The 21,668-nt window shown below is 47.9% G+C and overlaps 1 protein-coding gene and 1 long non-coding RNA gene across 2 annotated transcripts; both read left to right on the top strand.

Moving 5' to 3' along the window:
* On the top strand, positions 1–12,454 carry C5H1orf115 (chromosome 5 C1orf115 homolog). The gene is made up of 2 exons (XM_081491955.1): positions 1–414; positions 9,834–12,454. The coding sequence occupies exons 1-2, from the start codon at positions 118–120 to the stop codon at positions 9,951–9,953; spliced, it is 417 nt and encodes a 138-aa protein (XP_081348081.1). The 5' UTR covers positions 1–117; the 3' UTR covers positions 9,954–12,454.
* Positions 2,741–7,637, top strand: LOC145506696 (uncharacterized). The gene is made up of 3 exons (XR_014054187.1): positions 2,741–3,391; positions 4,758–5,498; positions 5,629–7,637. It is a non-coding gene; the product is annotated as an uncharacterized LOC145506696 (long non-coding RNA).
* Positions 12,455–21,668: the final 9,214 nt, after the last annotated feature.

Genomic DNA, 21,668 nt, shown 5'->3' with positions numbered 1-21,668 from the left:
GGGCTGGGCTGGGCCGGGTCGCGCTGGGCAGGGGCGGGCAGCGCGGCTGGAGGTGCGGGCTGGGAGCAAAGGTTGGTGTCTTCACACCCCGACCTCAGCCGGAGGGCCTGCGGCATCATGACGGTGGGAGCCAGGCTCCGAAGCAAGGCGGCGAGCAGCCTCCAGCTCTGCGGGCCTCTGGCCCGGGGGCGAGGGCGGACGGAGGGGGACGACGAGGCGGCCGCTATCCTGGAGCATCTGGAGAGTGGGGCGGAGGCGGCGGATAGCGGGGCGAGCGCCCGGCGCCCGGGGTCCCGGGGCGCGCGGAGGGTGCACCTCGCCGTCCTCCCAGAGCGCTACGAGCCGCTGGAGGAGCAGGTGCCGAGCGAGAAGCCCAAGAAGAGGTACCGGAAGAAGCTGAAGAAGTATGGCAAGGTAAGCATTCCACCGCCTCCGGTGCCCTGGGTCTGGCATACCGACGGCTGACGGAGAGCTGGAGTCCGACCCCTACAGCCTGACGCTCTCAGCCTGCCTGCCCTGCCCTGCGCCCCTTCTGCTCCCGCGCCCACCACCGCCCTCCCGCCCCCACCATTCTCTCCTGGAGCCCGGAAACGGCTCGGTGAACTGGGCAGTGGGGCGAAAGTGACTGCGGAGAGGGATCGGAACTAAACGAGAGGTTTCCCTGCGCACCGCTCCCCGGCTTCCCCCATGCTGGCGGGTGAATAACATTCCCAAGGGTCGATTACCAGGTGGTTCTTGTCCTAGGGGTGTCTTCCCACTCCCCTGTGTAGTCGGGAGGACAGGAATCAGTGGACCTATTTTACAGATGGGAACACCGAGGAATTAGCGTGTTTCGGTGACTTGTAGAAGATGGCCCAGTTGGAAAGCAGGGAGTTACAACCCAGTTTATCTGTTTTCCAGCAACATCCTCTCAAGGACATCCCACTAGCTGAGAATTGTTGGCGTTATTCCCCCTAAATATTCTCAAGGTGATTTCCAGGGCCTGGGAGCGCAACAGTACCTAATTATTCACTTGTTGAATCTACTTTTCTCCCTGTAACATACTGTCACTTGCCTGGGGGTGGGCGTGGGGAGGGGGAGAGACAGACAGAGAATATGAATATGGGATACAATGGCAGTTTCTTTCTCAGAGATCAAAGCCCCAAAGCAGTTCCCAGGTTCTTCTGCCTGGAAACCCTTAAAGCTACTGCTGCCTCAGGCCCTTGGGGTTGGACAAAGCAACAGAAACTCACTCTGTCTTGGCCAAAGGGCAGGGGCTCCACCTCATTATTGTCCCTCCAGTTATCTGTGTCCTCCGGCAATCTCATATCATACCTGAAACTGACCAGTCTCCACACCTAGCAACTGAGCCTTGTCATCTTCTTTAAAGGTGTGTCAGCAGCTTTGGGACCAGTAAACAAGCAGGCAGTGGAAAAGTATATTAATAAATGTATATTAGTAAAAAGTATAAAATTGGGACTTTCAAGCTTAGAGTCATGCAAGGATGAATCATCCTTTTTCCTTTTTTACCCAGTTGAGCACCAAAGAAGTCATTGTTTGCCTCAGTTGGTGAACTGATAAATGTGTGAATCCCAGCTCAGAGGCTAGCTGAGCTGAAGATGCTTTGGGAGTTCTAACAATGTGCCAGACGTTGCGCTGAGCACTAGAGATCTAAAATGGGTATGATGTAGTCCTGCCCTAGCGAGTCTTCCTGGGGAGACTCTGACATATGGGTCACTGCCCTGGAGCTACATGGAAAGAGCCTGAGCATTTTATCTTCAGGAACAAGGTTGTAAAATCAATTTTTTCAGATCAGTGGTGACATGGAAACTGGGCACAGAAAGATGAGTCAGGGTTTCACAAGTTAATGATGAGCTACTAGTTCACATTCACTAGCGTGATTATTATTAGAAAAAAAACAAACAGAAAATAGCAAGTATCGGCGAGGATGTGGAAAATTAGAATTCTTGTGAGTTGCTGGTGGAAATGTAAAATGGGGCAGCTGCCATGGAAGACAATTTAGCATTTCCTCGAAAAATTAATCACAGAACTAACATATGGCTACTGTATAAATACACAACATGGACCTATTGTATAGCACAGGGAACTATAGTCAATATCTTGTAATGACCTATAATGGAAAAGAATCCGAAAAAGAATATATATATATATATGGCACAGTGCTAAAGAATCTGCCTGCCAATGAGAGAGATGAAGAAGACTTGGGTTTGATCCCTGGGTCAGGAAGATCCCCTGGAGGAGGAAATGGCAACCTGCTCCAGTATTCTTGCCTGGAAAATTCTATGGACAGAGGAGGCTGGCGGGCTACAAGTCCGTGGAGTTACAAAGAGTTGAACACAACTGAGCACGCATGCACTCATGCACACACACACGCACCATATGTAATGGTAGTTCCAGTAATTCCACTCCTAGGTATATACCCAAAAAAGAACTGAAAATAGGTACTCAAACAGATATATATGTATACATGTTCATAGCAGCATCACAATAGCCAAAGAGTGGCAACAACTCAAATGTCAATCAATTGATAAGCAGATAAACAACATGTAGTACACACACACAGTGGAGTATTATTCAGCCATGAAAAGGAATCAAATACATGCTACAACATGGATAAAACACAGTGCTAGTTGAAAGCAGCCATATACACAAGGTCACATATCATGCTTATGATTCCGTTTCTATAAAATATCCAGAATAGATAAATCCAGAGAGACAGAAGGCAGATGGTTGCTTGCCAGGGACTGGAGGGAAGGAGGAATGCAGAGCGACTGCTTGCTTAATGTGTATGGGTTTGCCTTTGGGGATGATGAAAATATTTAGAAGTAGATAGAAGTGGTGGTTGCATACCGCTGTCAATGTGCTCAATGCCACTGAGTTGTTCACTTGACAATGGTTAATTTTTACATTATGTGAATTTCACCTCACCTAAAAAAAAAAAAAACAAGAAAGAATTCCACCACATAGAGAAAGGATGGGGTACAGGGCAGAGTGCTAGCGGAATCGAGGCGGTGAGAGCTCTGCAGTGTCGCACGATGGTTCAATAGACCAGGAAGCCAGGTGAGAACGCTGTCATGTTAGAGGTGGATGTCCCCTTTCTGCCCTTCAACTCCCAGGGTGCAAATGAGCCACCACTCTTTGTTGAAAATCCACGAGACTAGCCAAGGCTCAGCTAGAAATGTAGGGAGGTAACGTTCCCAGTTTTAGTCACCAGGCAAAATTTTATCTCACTTGGGTCAGGGGAGTAAGAAGTGACCTGCAGATAGCTCCATGGAAGGGCGAAGAAAGTTCCTTTGTATCTTTTAACCGCTCAAATCCTTCACCCAGGTGCTTTCCTGCTTCTCTTTTTTGAAAAAAAAAAAAAAATCATTTCTTTATTTTTGGCTGTGTTGTATCTTTGTTGCTGTGCCCGGGGTTCTCTCTAGATTTGGCAAGAAGGAGCTGCTCTCTAGTCATGGCCTGAAGCCTTCTCACTGCAGTGACTTCTCTCGTTGCAGAGCACGGGCTCTAAGGCAGTTGGGCTTCAGTAGTTGTGGTGTACTGGCTTATTTGCGCTGCAGCGTGTGTTATCTTCCTGGACCGGGGATTGAACCGGTGTCCCCTGCACTGCAAGGCGGATTCTTAACCACTGGACCACCAAGGAAGCCCCCCCTGCTTCTATGTACAGAAAGGTGTTTGGCTTTTGTGAACTGTCCTAGGATAGGCCCCCTACCCTCTGCTAACCTGTGGCCCCGAGTAGGTCACCCCAGGTCTGTTCTAGGTCCAGCCTCTGGCAGGAAGTTCTGGGCTCCGAAGGCTGGGTGCCCGGGACTCTTGGTGGTCAGGGGCCCCAGTTGATATCAAAGTAATAGAATATTCAGATGGAGCCTGGATTGCTGGAAAAGTGCCTGTATTTTGAGTGAGGGAGACGGAAGTACTTCTTTGCTCTTTCAGTCTGCTGGGTGTTCCGTCGCACACACAATGTGCCATAGCTCTGACTCTTAACGACGTGGGAAAGCCCACAGACTCCCATTATGTGTAGTGAAGGAAACTGGAGTTTCAGGAAGTTAAGCTCTTTGTTCAAGGCCGCACAGCTTGAGAGAAGCCGAGCTGGGCATCAGGACCCTCCCCTGGCCTCTGCCTGTGTGGAAGCAGTTAGGATGGAGGCAGGAGGGGGTAAGGGCACCAAACCCCAAACTTAGGTTCAAATAGGAGGTCATCTTTCCCAGGCACCTCTGAGAGCCACAGGGAGAGGTATGGGTAAGGAAAGTTACTAAATTGTGTTAATCGGGTTGCTTGGAGGGAGTTGGAGAGGGGAAACACAGGGTGTGGAATGACTTTGAGCTCAAGAGGGTATTGTCCCCACGTCTAAGTAGGGGATTAGGACATGGGCCCTGGAGCCAGACTGCCAGGTACAAGCTGTGCTCAGCCTCCTACTGGTTGTGTGACCTTGGGCCCTGCTCTCCTTTCTGCCTTGGTTTCCTCTTCTGTTACATGGGCTGTGGTAAGGAGTGAATGAGTTCATCCACACAGAGGTGTTAGAATGCACCTGGAATGTGATGACGGTTCTCTGACTGTTGGCTGTTTTCTAAGAGATGGAAGAGAGGCCCCATACGACTGGTTCTTTTCTGATTTTGTTTAATGAGCTGTATCTCAGGGTAAAAATCAGCTCCCTGGAGAAGGAAATGGCAACCCATTCCAGTATTCTTGCCTGGAGAATCCCATGGACAGTGGAGCCTGACAGGCTGCATACAGCCAGTCCATGGGATCGCTAAGAGTTGGACACAACGGAGGGGCTAACACTTATCTGACCAGCCACCTCAGCTTTGTGCCTGGGTGCTGAAAACTGGATTTTATGCTCCGGGAAAAGGACCTTTGTTGAGAACTGCTTTTCTTTTGGAAGCTGGAGAGGGCGGGAAATCCCTGACATCTTTGGGGATTAGTTGAACGCCTGGGAACCCCTAGAAAAGCCACATTCCCTGTATGAGATTCCCCGTAACAGATTACCACAAATACAGTGATTTAAGACGACACAAACTTGCTCTCCTACAGTTCTGGAGACCAGAAGTCCAAAATCGGCCTTTCTGAGCTCTAGTCAGCAGGCTGATTCCTTCAGGAGGCTCCAGGGGAAAACCGTTTCTTTGCTCTTTTCAGTTTCTAGAGGTGCCCCCCCGCCCCCCACCGCGACCCTGCTCCACATTCAAGGCCCCTGGCATAGCATCTGCAGATCTCTTTCTGTCCGTCCTGCTTCTGTCACTACAGTGCCTTCTCTCTGAGTCCTCCAGAATCACTTTTATAAGACTGGCTGTTCTTATTTGGATCCTTATTTTAATAAAGATATAAGAATCCTTATAATGATCGGGCTCCCCCAGATAATCCATAATCCATGGTAGTCCCTCCAATTCAAATCCTTCGTTAATTGACATCTGCAAAGTCCCTTTTGCCATATGCTGCTGCTGCTGCTAAGTCGCTTCAGTCGTGTCTGACTCTGTGCAACCCCATAGACAACAGCCCACCAGGCTCCCCCATCCCTGAGATTCTCTAGGCAAAAACACTGGAGTGGGTTGCCATTTCCTGCTCCAATGCATGAAAGTGAAGTCGCTCAGTCGTGTCCGACTGTTAGCGACCCCATGGACTGCAGCCTACCAGGCTCCTCTGTCCATGGGATTTTCCAGGCAAGAGTACTGGAGTGGGGTGCCATCGCCTTCTCCGTTTGCCATATGAGGTGGCATATGCAGAGATTCTGGGGATTAGGACTCGGGGATCTTGGGAAGAAGGCATTATCCAACTCTCCACACTGTCCTGTGATCCCCCCAGGCCTTCTGAGAGATCATTTGGCTTGAAAAACTCTACTCGGATCAAAGATTACAAAATCTGCTCCCTGCAGTGACACTGAATTGGTCAATGGTAATATTTTGCATTTCTTTGCATCACATTTATCAAGTTATGTGTTTTGACTGTGTTCTAGTTTATGAGCTATTTTAGTAACATCTTTTTCTCATTTGCAAAGATGAAGTGACAAGCAGGTTTTTAAAAATAGCAGGCAGAAGGAAGTGGATGTACAAATACCCATAATGTCAAGTTTAATGCAGGCCGTCCATGATTCTAGGGGCTTTGCTTATAAAGGGTGCTCTGGACTATTAGACTTAGAGGACAGTTTTCGTTGTTATTTCAAACAGGTAAGTAAAATTCTTCCACTGAATCTTATCACACATTTATAGAGATGTATCTTTTAGCAGCATCACCTCCCTACCCCTGACATACACCCTAATGTCCCATTGAGAAGTTGATGACACAGTGTCCCAGGAATCAGGGTCTAAAGAAGCCATCAAAATTACCTTCATCTCCCAGAACTCCTCCTTTGGCCTGAGAGCAACCAAAGGAAACACCCAGGCCCTTTCTGGGTGCTGGGCATACACTATTGAGCAGGACCTCATTCTGTTATCCCAAGGTCGATGAAAGCCGAAATAAGCCAGAAATCATAGGAAAGTACAGTCTTAAGAAACTTCCCTGAACAGATAACAAATATCTTAGATTTTAAAATTACTACCACAAACCTAAACTACTATAAAATAAAAAGAAGCGGAGGTTATTTTCCAATAAAGCTAGCTGCTCTTTGAGGGCATTTGTACTGCCTGATTTGGTGCCAGGCATTGTTCTAGTGGGCTTCGCTCATAAAGAACCACTTGTCAAAGCAAGAGACAAGGGTTCAATCCCTGGGTAGGGAAAATCCCCTGGAGAAGGAAATGGCTACCCACTCCAGTATTCTTGTCTGGGAAATTGCATGAACAGAGGAGCCTGGCAGGCTGCAGTTCATGGGGGTCTCAAAAGAGTCAGACACAACTTAGTAATTAAACAACAACTGTTCTAAGTACTTTCCTTGCATAAACCCATTTAATCCTCTTTACCTAGTGAGGTGGTTACCAAATATTCCCATTTTATAGGTGAAGAAACTGAGGCCAAGGAAAGTTAAGTGATAGAGGTGGACTTTAAGCCCAGGCTGCAAGCAGTCAACTGCAAGGTTACATATCCACCTTCATGAAAGAAGGGAAGTGTATGTGGGGGTGAAGGACAGAGACCCTGAGATGAGATTTCTTTGGGATTGAAATTCAGCTCTGCCTCTTACCAGCTGTATAATCACAGATAAACTCAACTCCTTGGTGCTTCCTTCTTGTTGAAGCCTAATAACCAAAGACCTCTAGGAACATATGAGTAGCCAGTCCCAGTTAGATTTGTCTATTTGTTGCAGCAAGGAAGAGTGTTTGCCAGAGGAATCATGAGGCCTGAAAAAGTAGAAACCTCAAATAGAGAGGTAAATATGTGAGTCGGAGCCAAAGATATAAATTTGGAATTTATCAGCATACAGGAAATACTCAAAGTCATTGGAAATGGATGACACCACCTGTGGAGAAATTCTAGGCCAAAACATGTTTTAAAATAAAAAATAAAGAACAGTACTGAAGAATCCAAAATTTTAAAGTTTGGTTGAAGGAATAATCCAGTGAAGAAACCTGAAGAGGGCCATAAAAAAAAGAACAAAATAACGCCATTAGCAGCAACATATGTGGACCTAGAGATTATCATACTAAGTGAAGTAAGTCACAGACAAATATCACATGATGCCACTTATATGTGGAGACCCCAAAAAAAAAAAGATACAAGTGAACTTATTTGCAAAACAGGAATAAACTCATAGGCATAGAAAACAAGCTTATTGTTACCAGAGGGGGAGGAGCGATAAGTTAGAAATTTTGAATTAGCATATACACTACTGTACATAAAATAGATAAACAACACAGACCTACTGTATAACACAGGGAACCATATTCAATATCTTATAATCTATAATGGAAAAAAATCTGAAAAAGAATATATCTATCTATATAGATGGATATATATATATATCTCCTTTTTACAGTGTTTCAGATATACAGCAAATGATTCTGTTATATATATATATTATTCTGTTATATATATATATACCCAGAGAATACCCAAGCACAGAGGAGACTGGCAGACTACAGTCCACAGGGTCATAAGGAGTTGGACACAATTGAGTGACTAAGCACAGCACACACGTATAGATATATTTATGTATAGAACTGAATCACTTTGCTGTATATCTGATACATTGTAAATCAACTACAATTTTAAAAGTTTAAAAAAAAAAAAAAGAAAGCTGAAGAAGGGCTTATGTGAGGTAAGGGAAGAATCAAAATGACTGTTTCATGAAGTATCCAAAGTGGCCAAGAGTCAGGGGGAAGACAGAAAAGTGCTCATTGGCTCAGGCAACATGGCAGTGGCAGATGGCGATGACCAAGCCGCCTGGATGGGTCAGAGTAGAGGACGAAGGAATAAGGAGGGGGGAAGTGGAGGCAGTATGTGCAGATGACTGTTTCCATTGGTTTGGCGTGGACCAGGCAGGACCTAGAGAAGGCCATGGAGTCAAGGGGACAGCTGAGCATATGTGTAAGCTAGTGGGGATGATCCAGTGGGGAGGAAGAGGGTGATGATGTTGGAGAAGGGAAAGCTGAGGGCAAGGGGAAGAGGGTACCAGCAGCACTTGTCAAGGGGATGGCCTTAGGGGTACTTTTTTCCACTGGGACATGGCAAGGTGGGAGGAGAAGTGAGGGCAGGTGTAGACAGTGGTAGAGGATGACTGGGTTTCCCAATGACTTTTGAGTCTTTCAGTGAGAGATAAAACGGGATCATCTAACAAGAATATGGACACTGAGTGTGTTTGTGTGCACTGGGGCCTTGTGGAGAAAGGAAGAGGTAAGAAATCATATCTGGGAGAGAGGAACAGTCAGTCTACTGGATGACAGACGAGGCTGGTCAGGCAGTGTTGGTATCAAAATGAGGCTTGCAATTGTGATCAGGGATTTTAAGTGGTCATTGGAACTGGAAACATTGAGGACAGAGAGACAAGATGTCTGATGATGTCCAGGTTACCTACATGGATGCCGTCGTCATGGAGACAAAAGTTGGGAGTGGGGAGAGAAAGGGGGAGGGGCAACAGCACAGTCAGTATTAGTTAGTGGTGGTGATCTTCATTTCTCTGTTGCAACTCCACTTGAATCCCTTGGATGCCCTCTGACTGCCATCAAGCCTTGAAGACAAGGAGGAGGGAGAATGGATACCAAGAAAGTAAGGCCCAGTCCTTACCTTTAAGGAGTGTAGAATTGTATCAGGAACCTCAAACCACAGGCACAACAGTGACAGAGCTGCGAGAGACTTTAAAGACACAAAATGTGGGTCAGACGGGGCGTGTCCTGGGGTTAGAGGGAAGACTGGGTGGGCTTTCAGGTCAGGTGAATGAAGGAAAACTTGACCCAGCCCTCCTCTGATCCAGTAACTTCGCTTGAACAGAAGAGAGTGGGCTTTGTTTTAAATAATACAGCACTATTGATTTGGTTTAAATTTTTTAAAGTATTTATTTGGCTGTGCCAGGTCTTAATTGCGACATGTGGGCTCTAGTTCCCTGACCAGGGATTGAACCCAGGCCTCTAGCATTGGGAGCGTGGAGTCTCTGCCACTGGACCACCAGGGAAGTCCCCTGGTTTGGTTTTAGAACTAGCAGCTTCACGGCTGTCTCCAAGAAGATCTTTGAATTATCTGGAAACTTGTGGGGCTGGGAAGCCCTTGTCAAGGTGCTGATGTCTGTTCTAATCCCCCACATGTTCTTCTGATGGGGTTCCATGTGGGATGCCAGAGAGGTGGGAAATTGCTAACTTGCTCATTTGCCCTGGGAAAGTGAGACGAGATGACTCTGTATGTATGGCACCATTGTGCATGAAAGATCACAAAGTTGCCTCATCTGACCCTTTGCTTTTCTCCTCTGTTCCTAAAAATAGAACGTTGGGAAGGTTATCACCAAAGGATGCCGCTACATCGTGGTCGGCCTGCAGGGATTCGCCGCCGCCTACTCCGCCCCGTTCGGCGTGGCCACCAGCGTGGTGTCGTTCGTCCGCTAGTGGGAGCTGCCTGGGCAGACCCCGCAGGAATAATCAGAAGCCTCTGTTCTGGAAACAGTGCGAACCCAGGAGCTTTTCAGACTTGAACCCACAAAATATTCAGAAGAGAAAAAACTGTCTTGGTTGAATTGAATGAATGTTATGGATGAGTCATCCCCATCCATCTACTGAGCTTCCACGTCTCTCGAACACAGGTGGCCCTGGTGGACAGTCCTGCAGAGAATTAGGCTGAGATCAGGTTTGGGATTCGGAGAAGGCAGTGGCTCCCCACTCCAGTACTCTTGCCTGGAAAATCCCATGGACAGAGGAGCCTGGTAGGCTGCCATCTATGGGGTCACACAGAGTCGGACACGACTGAAACGACTTAGCAGCAGCAGCAGCAGCAGGTTTGGGATTAGCAAGAGTTTGCTAAAACCGGAGCTGTCCATGAAAGATGGCAGGGGGTGGCTGAGAGGCAAACACTTGGCAGGAGCCAGTGCTCTAGGTGGGCAGCAGAGTGGTGATTAGGGACGGGGTGGGAGGTAGGGGATTTGATTTGGAGTGAGCCAATTTGCTTGATTCTGGACAGTTCTCAGGCTGACAGAGCTCCCAGCCCGTGGCTGCCTCGGTTCTGAGGGCACCCAAGGAACTGTTTGTTCCTAAAGTCATCCCCGCATCTCTTTTCTGCACTCCTTTGCCACCAGAAGTTTAATTACAGGCTTGAGAAGAAGGAAGAAAGAAAAATCTCTTTGAAGGCTCCGATGCTTTGAAAACCATGTTGACACTGTGTCATGACTGTTTCAAGTAGATGAAGGCTTGTCACTTTCACCTTCTCTGACATGAATGTGCAGGTGGTGATGAGGGAGGGAGGATCAGCAAGTTCAAATGCAGGTTGTTTGAGGGAGGGAGGGCTCCTAAGGGCTGCCGGGCCCAGTCTGGCACATTCAGCCCCACATGTGGGGCTGGCCAGACCCGCCTGCAGGCAGATAGCCGGCTGAGGTCATGGGCTTCCTGACCCAGCTGCCAGGTACCATCAGCATCGTCATCCTTGGCATCAAACTGACAGCGGGTGCTTGGGAGAGAAACACCTAGAAAGGAAAGTATATGATTTAGAGAAGGAACCAGAAAGTAGGAGAAGGTATGAAGGAAGTGGAAGAAAGATGCTGGATGAGAGAAGTGGAAGCACTGGGACCGGGTCTGGGTTATCAGTGTTGGAAAGTCTTAGGCTCTGGATGTGAGTGGAGGGAGGCTAGGTGGTCAGAGGTGCCACGCTGATGCTTTAGGACCCTCCGAGGCCTGTGAGCTCACATTGGCTGCCCTTGGAGTAGCCTTTCCTCTCCTGTGCTGCCCAGTTTGATGTCATCTTAGCTGGATTCAAAAAGTTAGGGTGGGTGAGAGTCCTCGGCCTGGAGGATGATCTGTGCACTGCCACTGAGTCATCGGACAGGGAGGTGCCCACTGCCAACCCCCACAACAGGCCTGTGTTATGACCTGGTTTCCAGAATAATTATTTCCAGTTTGAAACAGTTATTGTGAACCATTCTGCAGGCTCGGTGACAACACCTACTTGTTTCCCCATGAAGTTTTCCCAGGGCGGGGAAATGAAAGCTCAGTGCCCACGCTTCACCCGTCAAACCCAGCCAGGTAGCACCAGGAAGTGGAGAAGGTTGGAAGACAGACAGACATGGACAGAAACAGGAATGAGTGGAGGAGAGAGCGTTGTAGCTGTGAAGCTAGATTCTGCTTCACGTCCTGGAGGCTCATCATTGAAGGTGAGCTGGGACCTAATTCCTGCATCATTCATATTTGTGAGGAAAAGAGAATAGAAATGGCCCTGTGTTAGCGCCAATGGCACATTTTCACACACATAAGATAATTATAGTGTGCCTGGCCACACTGAGAATTGGGGAAAAGGAGACATCAGTGGAAAGAAAAGCACAGCATCGTTTAGTGGGAAAGAGAATCAGGACTGCTGATCACAGGAAAGGCAGGTGGGATGAAGGAGCCTGTGTGAGTTGGGAGCACGCCTTCCTGGTGGCCCAGCGCTGCTGACTTGTCCCAGAGAAGCCCGTTGAGTTTCTCGGGGGACCTCAAAGGGTGACCTGGGAGGGACAAGAGCGACCAAGGCCCATCCAAGGGTGAGCCTCCCACTCCACCCCAAGTTAGAGACACTGTAAGGCCAAACACATTTGGGCCTGACATTCTGGAATTCTGGTTAAGAATTAACCCAGAAATTTCAAAAGTTGAAACTTTCCAGGACCATCCCTGTGAAGGTCTGTGCACAGAAGATGAACCACTCTAAACACTCAACTGAGTTGTCATTTCCTCTGAGACAGGGTACCCATGCTGCAGCTTACCTTTCTGCCTTTTCTTTCTCTTCAGTTTTTTGTTTTTTTAATATCAGCATCCACACTTTACTAAAAATTGAATTTTAGAGCTTTCCCTTTACATGACTGACCAAGAGGCTTCTTTTGTATGCTTTTCTCATCATAGTCTGTAAATAAAAGACCCAATTTGTCTAACGTTTCTGTGTGTGAAGTTTTTCTCCTCCACCCCAGAGAGTGAGGGACACCTCCCTGGGGCCCCCGGCAGGAGCCCAAGGCTTCTCTCCAAGACCAAGGGAAGGGCAGGGCCCCTGACTCCCTGGACACAAGGTACGAGGTGGGGGTGGGGAGGGGAGGTGAGTTCTCCTGAAGCTCAGTAGAAGAGGTGTCTGTGTAGGAGCCTCAGCTCAGGTGTTTGTTAAAAACGAAGATTTCCAGAACCCCTGATTTGGATTTAGAGAGTCTAGTGTGGGGCCAGGAATCTGCATTTTCTACCACAATGTAGAAGATTCTGAAGCAGCCACTGCTCTGCCTGAAGTGGGAGATGCTGGTGCCAGGGACAGCTGCAGGTTGCATGGGCCAGTGGGCTCCAAGATGGGACCTGGGGTCAGCCAGGTGCCAGTGCTTGACGAGCCCATGAAGCATGCACACTCACTCAGCCCTACCGGAGCATCTGGAGGAGCTGTCATTACCCATGCAGGCAGGGTGGGCACCACGCATGTCAACCCACCTTGAGGCTTAGGACAAAGCAGAAGCCAGGTCCCTGAGGTCTGACGTTGACTTGGAATCACCCCTACTGGCCCCCTGCCCAGCACCTGTGCTTGGTCAGAGAAGCTCCCACTGGTGTCCGTGACCAAGAAGCGCCCCACAGCAGGACTTGAACTCACACCTCCCCGTGCATCCACCAGTATTCCTCCTGGGCATGCAGTGCCCTCAGCAGAAAGTGGTTGTGGGGCTGGGAAACCATCAGTGCAATTTTAGATTCAGGCAGCTGCTGTGACAGGTTTTGCACCTGTCATGCCTCCCCCACCCCCCTGCAGAAGCAGAGACGAACTGAATTTAATTTTGTGATGCCATTATCCCCCAAAATGTTGTGAAACAGTTATAGATGTGCCTGTAAACTTATTTTATAATGCCATGCCCTCCTCCAGGGGGTCTTCCCAACCCAGAGATTCAAACCAGTGTCTCCTGCAGCTCCTGCATTGCAGGTAGATTCTTTACCACTGAGACACCGGCGACGCAGAATATAAATTATACATAGAGTTAAAACCAATGCCCTCAGCATCCTTGTACAATTGCATTCGAGAGGCTCCATGATTTTGCCAAAAGCCTAGATGGTTCCTGAATAAGAAAAGCTCAAACTCCCTGACCACTCACTGTGGAAATGGGCAAAAATTATTAATGCGTGGCCCAACAATCCCACTACTGGGCATATAGCCTTAGAAAATCATAATTGAAAAAGACACATGTATCCCAATGTTTGTAGCAATGGACATGGAAGCAACCTAGATGTCCATCAACAGATGAACAGATAAAGAAGTTGTGGTACATATATACAATGGAATATTGCTGCTGCTGCTGCTAAGTAGTCATGTCCAACTCTGTGCGACCCCATAGACGGCAGCCCACCAGGCTCCCCTGTCTCTGGGATTCTCCAGGCAAGAACACTGGAGTGGGTTGCCATTTCCTTCTCCAATGCGTGAAAGTGAAAAGTGAAAGTGAAGTCGCTCAGTCGTGTCCGACTCTTCATGACCCCATGGACTGCAGCCTACCAGGCTCCTCCATCCATGGGATTTTCCAGGCAAGAGTACTGGAGTGGGGTGCCATTGCCTTCTCCGAATGGAATATTATTCAGACATAAAAAGGAACACATTTGAGTCAGTTCTAATGAGGTGGATGAACCTAGAGCCTGTTATACAGAGTAAGTCAGAAAGAGAAAAACCAAATTTTGTATATTAACGCTTATGTATGGAATCTGGAAAAATGGCGCTGATGAACCTATTTACAGGGCAGGAATAGAGACTTAGACATAGAGAATGGACTTTGGACACAGCAGGGGAAAGAGAGGGTGGATCGAACTGAGAGAGTAGCATTGAAACATATACATTATCACATGTGAAATAGATAGCTAATGGGAAGTCACTGTATAACACAGGGAGCTCAGTCCAGTGCTCTGTGACAACCTAGAGGAGTGGGATGGGATGGGAGGTGGCAGGGGGTGGTTCAAGAGGTAAGGGACATCTGTGTATTATGCCTGATTCACACTGCGGTAAGCGAGACAATATTGTAAATCAATTATCCTCCAATTAAAAATAAATTCCAAAAATAAAAACAAACTACAAAAAAATGATACATGGGATATTGTTTTTAACAGGCAAAGTCATTTTTGAGCCAAGCCACTCCATCATAGCCAAAGAGAAAGAAGGTCTCTTCAGATTTTCTAGAATGTGCCGTGCTGGAAGCCAGTGGGTGCACAAGCCACACAGGAGCAGAGGCAGAGGGAAGAGAAATGGAGGTGAAAACGGAGACTTGCCTGCCTGCCCAATGCCCCAGGGATGCCTGGTTCCATCTAGAGACAGACATTCGGACCAGAACTCAACGCCTTCAAGCACTGGCTTTGCTTTTTTTAAAAGGTGTTTCTCAGGTGATTCCTCCTGTAGCATCTGTTGACAAGGCTCTAAAAAACGTGTCTAGTTCAAAGCAGACAGAATAATCAGGGCAAACGTGCTGACAGACACAGAGCTGAGAGGGCACACTTTCTTCTCTTGCTTGCCCTGTAATTCCAGAGTGAACCACTTCCATGCAGACTAGCTTTCCTCATTGAAAGTGAAGGGAAGATCACTTGTATTGTTTTTGTTTGGGTTCCTATGGAAGATGTTTAGAATTGCTGCAGAAGTAGAACGTGGTGATAGAACCTTTCTTTTCCTTCCCTCCTTTCTCCAGGGTGAACTATCCATCAGAAAAACCCTTTACTTGTTCAACTTCCTTAATCATTTAAAGAGTCTTGAGTTAGGTATTTGGCTTCCCAGGTGGCTCAGTGGTAAAGAATCTGCCTGCCAATGCAGGAGACACAGGAGATGTGGATTTGATCCCCGGGTCGAGAAAATCCCCAGAGTAGGAAATGGCAACCTGCTGCAGTATTCTTGCTGCAAAAATTCCATGAACAGAGGAACCAGGTGGGTTACAGTCCATGGAGTCACAAAAGAGTCAGACATGACCTAGTGACTGAGCAAGCACGCACAAGTTAGGGATTATCACGCCCACAGGCAAGGAGCTAGGAAGCAGAGACATTTTATATTGTGGGCGATGGTTTGTGTATTTTGAGGTCTTTGGAGTTGAAAAGGGCATAGATGATTTATGCACTTTTTGTCATCACCATCATTTTTCCAAACAAAATCAGACTTGAATTTGTCTTTCTTCGTTTTCATTTCAGTAAATCAGTGAGCTGCTCCTGTGGTTGGATTCCATGCTACCTGCTCCCCCTGGTCGTGGCTTTGTTGTCAGTAGGATCAGAGAGGGTAACCAAGATGCAGCAAACACCTAACTAGATACCAGGCTGTAAAGAAAAAAATGTCGCCTGTCATTCCAGTCCTGCAAGGATCAAGCTATCAACCACTGCAGATGCCCACCTATAGTGCACTGCCCCCCGAGGGGAGTTCAGGATGTAGAAAAGCAGGAAGCATCCTGCACTTTGGATATACCGGCTTCAACAGTTAACATGCATATCTAAGGGAAAATTTCAATGATCTAAGATTCTCCCATTTTCCCATGCACAGAAAAGCACTAAAGCCGTTAACTTGAAACGTCTGATCTTTGTGAGTATCAATCATATTTTTATGCTTGATTGCATGTTTTCCCAGCAAAAAGAAAAGAGCATACATTTTTGTCTTTTAACTTGGAATTTTAATTATGTACATAAATAGCAACAGGAGAATGAGGAGTTCTAAGGCTTATACTTTATCTCCAGGTGGGGAGCTCACTTGTGGCATGGGATCACTCCAGATAGCAAAGAGACCCAGTATAATTTTCCTGCCACCTCCCTTACCTCTTGGTGGGCTGCCCTGAGATCAAAGACTGAGCCTGGAGTCAGTGACAGAGACAGCAATGCTTTGAAGCCTGGGGGAATATCTGAAGCAAGGTCTTGTGGTGACACCCTTTGCTCCCATGGGCAGAGGGAGGTTAGCAGTTACAGGGGGAGTTAGGTCAGGTTGGCACAATGGTTATCAGGGAAATCAGCAAGGGGGCATGCCCTTCACTGCCCCTTTCATAAGCTGTTGGAAGCAATCATTAGCTGGGACCTGAGACAAGTATGTAGGAAGCTCAGTCATGTGAGTAGGCTGTAGGTGAGGCAGGCACTGATCCAGCAGAAGGTGGGGAGAGGGGGATGTACAGAGAGTATGAGAACAGCCCTCCTGAGTGGCCTGACCATACACCTCTTCAGAGCAGTTCCTCAGAGCTTGCTGAGAAGCTGTATCCTGGGTTACAGTCCTCAGTAAGATCTATGAATAAAACTTAACTCACAACTTCTGCTTTTTGCATTTTTCTTTCAGTCAATAAGGCATTGTGCTGGGTGGCTTCAGGTTATTATTGTTTAGTCACCAAGTCATGTCCAACTCTTTGTGACTCCAAGGACTGTAGCCCACCAGGCTCCTCTGACCACGGGGATGGATTCTCCAGGCAAGAATACTGGAGTGGGTTGCCATTTCTAGGATCTTCCCAACCCAGGGGTTGAAAATGCACCTCCTGCTTTGGCAGGTGGATTCTTTACAACTGAGCCACCCGGGAAGCCCCTGGCTTCATGACATTATTATCTGAGTTTTATGGACAATGAAACTGAAGGTCAGAGAAGGTAGGGAATTCTGCTCCAATGCTGTGGCCAGGAAGCCTGAAACCAGGACCCTTTTTTTTTTTTTTTTTTTGCCAGTTTCAGCTGCCTCTTGTTCCCTTTCCTCTCAGGCTCCTGTTATCACCAGCAACCATGAGGAAGAGCGATGCTTTAAATGGAATTACATCCAATGTATGTTCCTGGTTCCGACATTATGGATCCAAGTAGTTAAAAACCCTCCAAAAAAAAACATGAGGGAGACTTTCCCTGGTGGTCCAGTGGCTAAGTCTCTGAGCTTCCAATGCAAGAGGCCCAGGTTCGATTCCTGGTCAGGGAACTAGATCCCACATGCTGTAACGGAAGAGTTCTCATGCGGCAGCTAAAGATCCTGCATGCCACGACGAAGACCCAGCACAGACAAATAAATAAACAAATATTAAAGAAACAAAAACACCTCGAGGTGCTTACCCTCCCATCACACTCTGGATTCTTGAGATGCTGTGCTTGCTGAGTGGCCACTCTGCCATGGTCAAGGCATAGAGCGGGGACAAGGAGGGATCTGTGACCCCAAGTCAGTGCGGTTGAATTTATTTTGCCATACTTCCTTGGCATGATTTCTGCAGCCACAGCTACTAGTCTCATTGACTGGTAATTGTGCGTCCATGGAGCCAGTCCTCCCTTGTTTGTCCCTGGGTCCCCCGGCCACGTGCCAAAGCCTTAAGGGTAGCAGGAAGCCACCCTGTAGGACAGGAACAGCGCTGGCATCCTCCAGCCCTGTGACCCTGGGCAAGTTCCTTAGCTCAGCTCTCCATGTGTCCTGACCTGTGGGAGGGAAGGAAAAGAAGGCCTGAGAGATGGAGGAGTTGTGGGGGGAGACTACAATGGAGAAAACCCGGCAGCATGGAGGAGTGGGGAAGGGGAGACAGCCTGCCGCCCCATTCTCCCTTAGTGTTTTTCTCTATTGCCCCCAAACATATCCTTTATCTGCTTTGAGTGGCTTCCAGGGTCCTCCAGATCACATGAGAGCCCCAACTTTCCCTTTGCTGGAAAACAAACCCAGGCTGCAGGAGAGCTGGGCTGGGGTGGAGGTGTGAGGGCAAGAGCAGTAGGAAGCACAGGATCACGGGCGGCAGAGGAAGGACAAGGACAGGAAAGGGTCTGTTTACAGCTTCTAGTCTCTTCCAGCCATGAGGAAGGACTCTGAACTTTCACCTTGAATGTTTTTTTTTTTCAGTTTGGTTTGCCAGTGGCCTTGTTTCCAAACACCCAGACTGGCCTCATCTGTAACATGGGGATACAGAAGTCCTGACAATCCCCCGGGGCACAGAGTGTCCAGAAGACAAACAGGCAGCCTGAACATCAGCAGGAAAACTCAGGAGGATGTGGGAGGGGTGAAGACACTTCCCTGCCACCATATAGCTGCAGGGGAACTACTAGCTAGGTATTATAAACTGTGAGGACCGGGGAGGGAAATACACACTTTTGTTATATCATCCAAGGAGTCTCTTTGCTTATGTTCATTCATTTGTTCAAAACATATTTTTGATTGAAATATACCTGATATATTGTGTAAATTTATGGTGTACACTATGTTGGTGTGATACGTTTATATACTGGAGTATGATTGCCATTGTAGCTATAGTTAGCATCTCTGTCGCCTGTCACATAATTATCTTTGTGTGTGTGTGTGTGTGTGTGTGTGTGTGGTGGGAGCAATTAAGACCTAGTCTTTAAGTTGGATCATTACAGTACAATATATTTTCTTTAACAGTACAATGTTGTTGTCTATATTCACTAGACTGTGCATTAGATCTCCAGGACTGTTATCTACTAGTTGCAAGTCTGTGCCCCTAAACAGGTGGCACTAGTGGTAAAGAATCCTCCCGCCAATGCAGGAGACACAGGAGATGCAGTTTCAATCCCTGGGTCAGGAAAATCCCCTTGAGAAGGAAATGGCAACCCACTCCAGTATTCTTGCCTGGAAAAATCTCATGGATTTTTTTCCTTCCCTCCCACAGGGCTATAGTCCATGTGGTCACAAAGAGTTGGACATGACTGTGCCACTAAGCACATATGCCCTTAAACAACATCGCTTCCATTCTTTTGCCCCCAGGCCCTGGAAATCACCATTTTGCTTTCTGTTTTTACAAGGTTAGCTTTTTTTTTAGATCCCACATATAAGTGAGATCATACAGTATCTGTTCTCTGTCTGACTTATTTCACTCAGCATGATATTCTCAAGGTCCATCGTGTTGTCACAAATAGCAGGATTTCCTTCTTTCTCATGGCTGAATGAATAGTCCATTGTATGTGGATATCATGTCTTCTTTACTACAAATACATTTCGAGTGCTTGCCGTGTTCTGTGTTGACTGAAAAAAGAAAATACACACCTGTGAGTTAAGTTTTATTTGGGGCAGAATGAGGACTCTAACCCAGGAGATGGACTCTCAGATAGCTCTGGGAACTGCTCCAAAGAGATGGGGGAGGTCAGTATATATATGAATTTGATGAAGAAAGGATGCAGACAAGCTCACATTTTGGCAGGTTGCTGCTAGTCACCTGGAACAGATGTCTTTTGTGCTGTTCTAGATGGGACAAGATGCAAGAATTTGGGTTCATAAAATCTTCTTGTGAGTGTATCTAATTATCTGAAGGTCAGTTCTGCCTGTTTTCCCAAGAGCACAGCATGCTTCATCCTGATCTCCTCCCTGAACTCCTTTCAGGGGGGTGTTGAAGGTCAGTGACTGCAGGGGCTGGTGACTTCATCCTTGGAGAAGCAGATGGCGAGTGCCAGTTTCTAGTCAGCAGCCGGCACCATGCTAGGTGGTGGGACTGCTCCACTGGAGGCATCGGGACGAGGTGTTCTGCTCTGTACCCTGTTGGCAGGCAGACCGTTGCATATTCATGGGCAGGGTGGTTATTGGGGCCGCCTTGGGATCAACCCCCAAGGAGAAGGGGGCATGCACCTTTAGTTGAAGCTGCTCTCAGGGGCTGAGGCAATCCTAAAAGGGCTCTTCACTGAAAAGCTATCTGCACGCAGTGCTCCCAGCAGACACATGTGGGTGGTACATTGCTGTGTCCACACCCACTGACACCTCTCCACTACCCACATTGTAGAGTTATTCGAAGGGGTTGTCCTTGCTGTTGTTCAGGCACTCTTTGTAGTCCACCAGGCTCCTCTGTCCATGAGATTCTCCAGGCGAGAATCCTGGAGTGGGTGGCCATTTCCTCCTCCTTGGGATCTTCCCAACCCAGGGACTGAACGTACATCTCCTGCTTGGCAGGCAGATTCTTTTTTTTTTTAATAATTAATTTTAATTGGAGGATAATTACTTTACAATAGTGTGATGATTTTTGCCATACATCAACATGAATCAGCCATGGTTACACATGTGTCCCCCCAATCCTGAAACCTCCCCTCCACCTCCCTTCCACCTCCCTCCCCACCCCATCCCTCTGGGTTGTCCCAGAGCACCGGCTTTGGGTGCCCTGTTTCATGCATCGAACTCGAACTGGTCATCTATTTTACATATGGCAATATACCTGTTGGGGCTTTCCTTGTAGCTCAGTCGGTAAAAGAATCTGCCTGAAGTGCAGGAGACCCGGGGTCGATCCCTGGGTTGGGAAGATCCCCTGGAGAAGGAAATGGCAACCCACTCCAGTATTCTTGCCTGGAAAATCTCATGGACAGAGGAGCCTGGTGGGCTGCAGTCCATGGGATCGCAAAGAGTCGGGCATGACTGAGTGACTAACACTTAATATACCTGTTTCAGTGCTATTCTCTGAAGTCATCCCACCCTCAGCTTGGCAGGCAGATTCTTTACCACTGAGCCACCCGAGAAGCCCATCAGGAGGAGAGTGAGTTAATTCTCACCACAGTGAAACCCATAGAAAGAGCTCAATATTATGTCATTGTGGTGTTCCTATTTCTAGAATAAACAAAGGAAGGTTTGGCCCTGGGGGAACTTGCAGTCGATCGAAGGGTTTCAGACGATCCCATGTGATAAACATGTGCATGTGGGGACCCGGGGATTCAAAAGGAGGGCCCCTCTACCCATCATGAGAAGGCTTTCCAAAAGGCAGGGATGAGAGAGCTGGGGCCTGCAGGTTGAGCAGAGCTGCCCAGGCAGAGGAGGGAGGAGGGGCTTCAGGCGATGGGAGGCCCTGTGCAAAGGCCCAGAGGTGAGAGAAAGCTGAGTGCCCCGGGGTGGCTGGAGAGGGGCCACTGGCAGGGCATGGGGAGTGGGTAAAGGCCCCCGCCCGAGTCACTGACTTTGGCAACTGAAAGGCTTTGCCAAGGATGTGCCTTCTGCTATGAGTGCAACCATCGCCCTTCACTCTCCTGATTGGCGGGGCTGGAACCTGGTCTCGCAGACACCCTAGACCTTAGAGCCAGGAGGTCAGTGGGGAGGAAGAGGGTGAGGGAGCCGCCCCACCTGAGAGCCGCGCTGAGCCCCTTCCTGTGACTTGAGTCTTCATGGGCACCTGGGCAGGGATTGTCCTGCTTGGCTGGGAATTGTCCATCCTCTGCTAACACAAGGGGAGGGAGAAGGTACCTGGGTTTTCCCTTTCACCTGCTGTCAAC

The sequence above is a fragment of the Giraffa tippelskirchi genome, chromosome 5 (genome assembly GCF_054371585.1).
Source record: "Giraffa tippelskirchi isolate mGirTip1 chromosome 5, T2T-mGirTip1v1.2.pri, whole genome shotgun sequence".
Classification (NCBI taxonomy): Eukaryota; Metazoa; Chordata; class Mammalia; order Artiodactyla; family Giraffidae; genus Giraffa; species Giraffa tippelskirchi.
Note: the sequence above shows the minus strand (reverse complement) of the source record. Positions and strands in the feature narration are given on the sequence as shown.